At 58.1% G+C, this 2788-nt stretch overlaps 1 protein-coding gene across 1 annotated transcript; it reads left to right on the top strand.

Moving 5' to 3' along the window:
• Positions 1 to 1133: 1133 nt before the first annotated feature.
• Positions 1134 to 2684, top strand: LOC104406211 (PCTP-like protein; the record flags this gene model as incomplete). Its single annotated transcript, XM_010015130.1, has 4 exons — positions 1134 to 1281; positions 1421 to 1524; positions 1646 to 1763; positions 2632 to 2684. Coding segments are annotated over exons 1-4 (417 nt in total), but the record flags the coding sequence as incomplete, so codon positions are not given.
• Between the last annotated feature and the right edge of the window lie 104 nt (positions 2685 to 2788).

Below are 2788 nucleotides of genomic sequence, written 5' to 3'. Positions count from 1 at the left end.
GGGGCTGGTTCCCGGTTCCCAGCCTGGGGACACGTGGGATGCGGGAGGATGGGAACATGGCTCCTCCCTTCTCCTCCTCTTCCCGAGCTGCTCCCCACTGTGCCCCCCTGTGCCACACACGCTGCGCCATGGCCCCAGTGCCAAACTGGGCCAGACTGGGCTGAGCTGCTGGTTGGGATCCAGCTGCTCAGGGGGGTTGTTGCATTGGGGTTGTGGAACCTGAGAGAAGACCCTCAGCTGGGGGTCCCCATGGCCACCTTCCCACCTGTGGGTTCCCCAGGACCACCGTCATTTCTGGGAGTCCTCGTGGCTGCCATCCTGCCTTGGGGTCCCCATGGCCACCCTCCCACTTGGGGGTCCCCACTGTTGTCATTCCTCTTGGGCATCCCCATGGTCACCTTCCCACCCATCTGGGTGTTTCCGAAGTTGATCATAGGATCAGTGCAGTGGGATGGATGGATCTGAGTGTTTCCAGGGTTGATGATGGGATCAGCGTGGTGGGATGGATGGATCTGGGTGTTTCCAGGGTTGATGATGGGATCATCGTGGTGGGATGGATGGATCTGGGTGTTTCCAGGGTTGATGACGGGATCATTGTGGTGGGCTGGATGGATCTGGGTGTTTCCAAGGCTGATGATGGGATCATCGTGGTGGGATGGATGGATCTGGTTGTTTCCAAGGTTGATGATGGGATCAGTGCAGTGGAATGGATGGATCTGGTTGTTTCCAGGGTTAATGATGAGATGATCAAGGTGGGATGGATAGATGGATCTGGTTGTTTCCAAGGTTGATGATGGGATCAGCGTGGTGGGATGGATGGATCTGGGTGTTTCCAGGGTTGATGACGGGATCATTGTGGTGGGCTGGATGGATCTGGGTGTTTCCAAGGCTGATGATGGGATCATCGTGGTGGGATGGATGGATCTGGTTGTTTCCAAGGTTGATGATGGGATCAGTGCAGTGGAATGGATGGATCTGGTTGTTTCCAGGGTTAATGATGAGATTATCAAGGTGGGATTGATGGATGGATCTGGTTGTTTCCAAGGTTGATGATGGGATCAGCGTGGTGGGATGGATGGATCCGGGTGTCTCCAGCTGGGTCCCCATGGCCACCCGCTTGTCCCCTGGTGCAGTGCAGGATGGAGTGCAAGGACGTGCCGGCAGAGACGCTCTATGACGTGCTGCACGACATCGAGTACCGCAAGAAGTGGGACACCAACGTCATCGAGACCTTCGACATCGGGAAGCTCACCGTCAACTCCGATGTGGGCTACTACGCCTGTGAGCACGGCCCGGCTGGAGGCTGCATCAGCCACGGGGCTGGTGGTGCCCATGGTGCCAGGAGGAACTTGGGACCCCTTGGGGTGGGATATGGGGGGTTGCTCATGCTGAGAGGGTCTCCCCCCGCTGTTGTCCATAGGGAAGTGCCCCAAGCCCCTCAAGAACCGGGATGTCATCACGCTGCGCTCCTGGCTGCCCATGGGCAACGACTACATCATCATGAACTACTCTGTCAAGCACCCTGTGAGTGCACTGAGGGGGTCCCATGGGTGCTGCCTGCACGGGGATGGGGTGGATGGGTGATGCCTGAACCCTCTCCTAACCCACACCCTGTCCCCATGTCCCCCCCGGTGTCCCCCTGCAGAAGTACCCCCCACGGAAAGACATGGTACGAGCAGTCTCCATCCAGACGGGCTACTTGATCGAGGGGACGGGGGCCAAGAGCTGCACCATCACCTACCTGGCGCAGGTGGACCCCAAAGGTAAAGGGGGGACCCCCATCCCCTGGTCCAGCACCTTGGGGGGCTCAGACCACCTTAGGGACAGTCACCCTCCAGTTAGGGGTGGTCTGTCCTGATGGATCAGCTCAGGTTGGTCATGGAACCATGGGATCACCAAGGTTGGATGGACGGACCTGGGTGTTTCCAGGGTTGATGATGGGATCACCAAGGTGGGATGGGTGGATTGGGGTGTTCCCAAGGCTGATGATGGGATCACCAAGGTGGGATGGGTGGTTTGGGGTGTTCCCAAGGCTGATGATGGGATCACCAAGGTGGGATGGGTGGATTGGGGTGTTCCCAAGGCTGATGATGGGATCACCAAGGTGGGATGGGTGGATTGGGGTGTTCCCAAGGCTGATGATGGGATCACCAAGGTGGGATGGGTGGTTTGGGGTGTTCCCAAGGCTGATGATGGGATCACCAAGGTGGGATGGGTGGTTTGGGGTGTTCCCAAGGCTGATGATGGGATCACCAAGGTGGGATGGGTGGATTGGGGTGTTCCCAAGGCTGATGATGGGATCACCAAGGTCGGATGGATGGATCTGGGTTTTCAAGAGCTGGGAGGACGCATGGGCTCCAGGTGGGCTCCAGCAGGCAGCAGCGGGATCATCTTGGGATCCAACCGGAGCACTGGAGCCAGGGGGGAACGTATCAGGCCCATTCTCTTGAAATGTCTGTTTTGGGGTGGCCAAGATGCTGAAATGGCTTTTTAGGGAAGTAGCAAAAAGCTACAGTGGGAACTCGGGTGAATCCTGCTTCTCCTGGCTGGGCATCCCTGGGTCACCTGGTGCCCTCTCCCCAGGGTGTCCCCAAGTAGGGACTATCCCAGTGTGGCTCCTCTTCCCCCCAGGTTCCCTTCCCAAGTGGGTGGTGAACAAATCCTCACAGTTCCTGGCTCCCAAGGTGAGTGTGGGAAGCCTGGGGATGGGGATGGAGCTGGGGATGAGGATAGGGATGGGATGGAGATGAGGATAGGGATGGGATGGGGATGGAGATGGGGATGGGGA

Source organism: Nestor notabilis, unplaced genomic scaffold (genome assembly GCF_000696875.1).
Source record: "Nestor notabilis isolate BGI_N333 unplaced genomic scaffold, ASM69687v1 scaffold8645, whole genome shotgun sequence".
Lineage (NCBI taxonomy): Eukaryota > Metazoa > Chordata > Aves > Psittaciformes > Psittacidae > Nestor > Nestor notabilis.
Note: the sequence above shows the minus strand (reverse complement) of the source record. Positions and strands in the feature narration are given on the sequence as shown.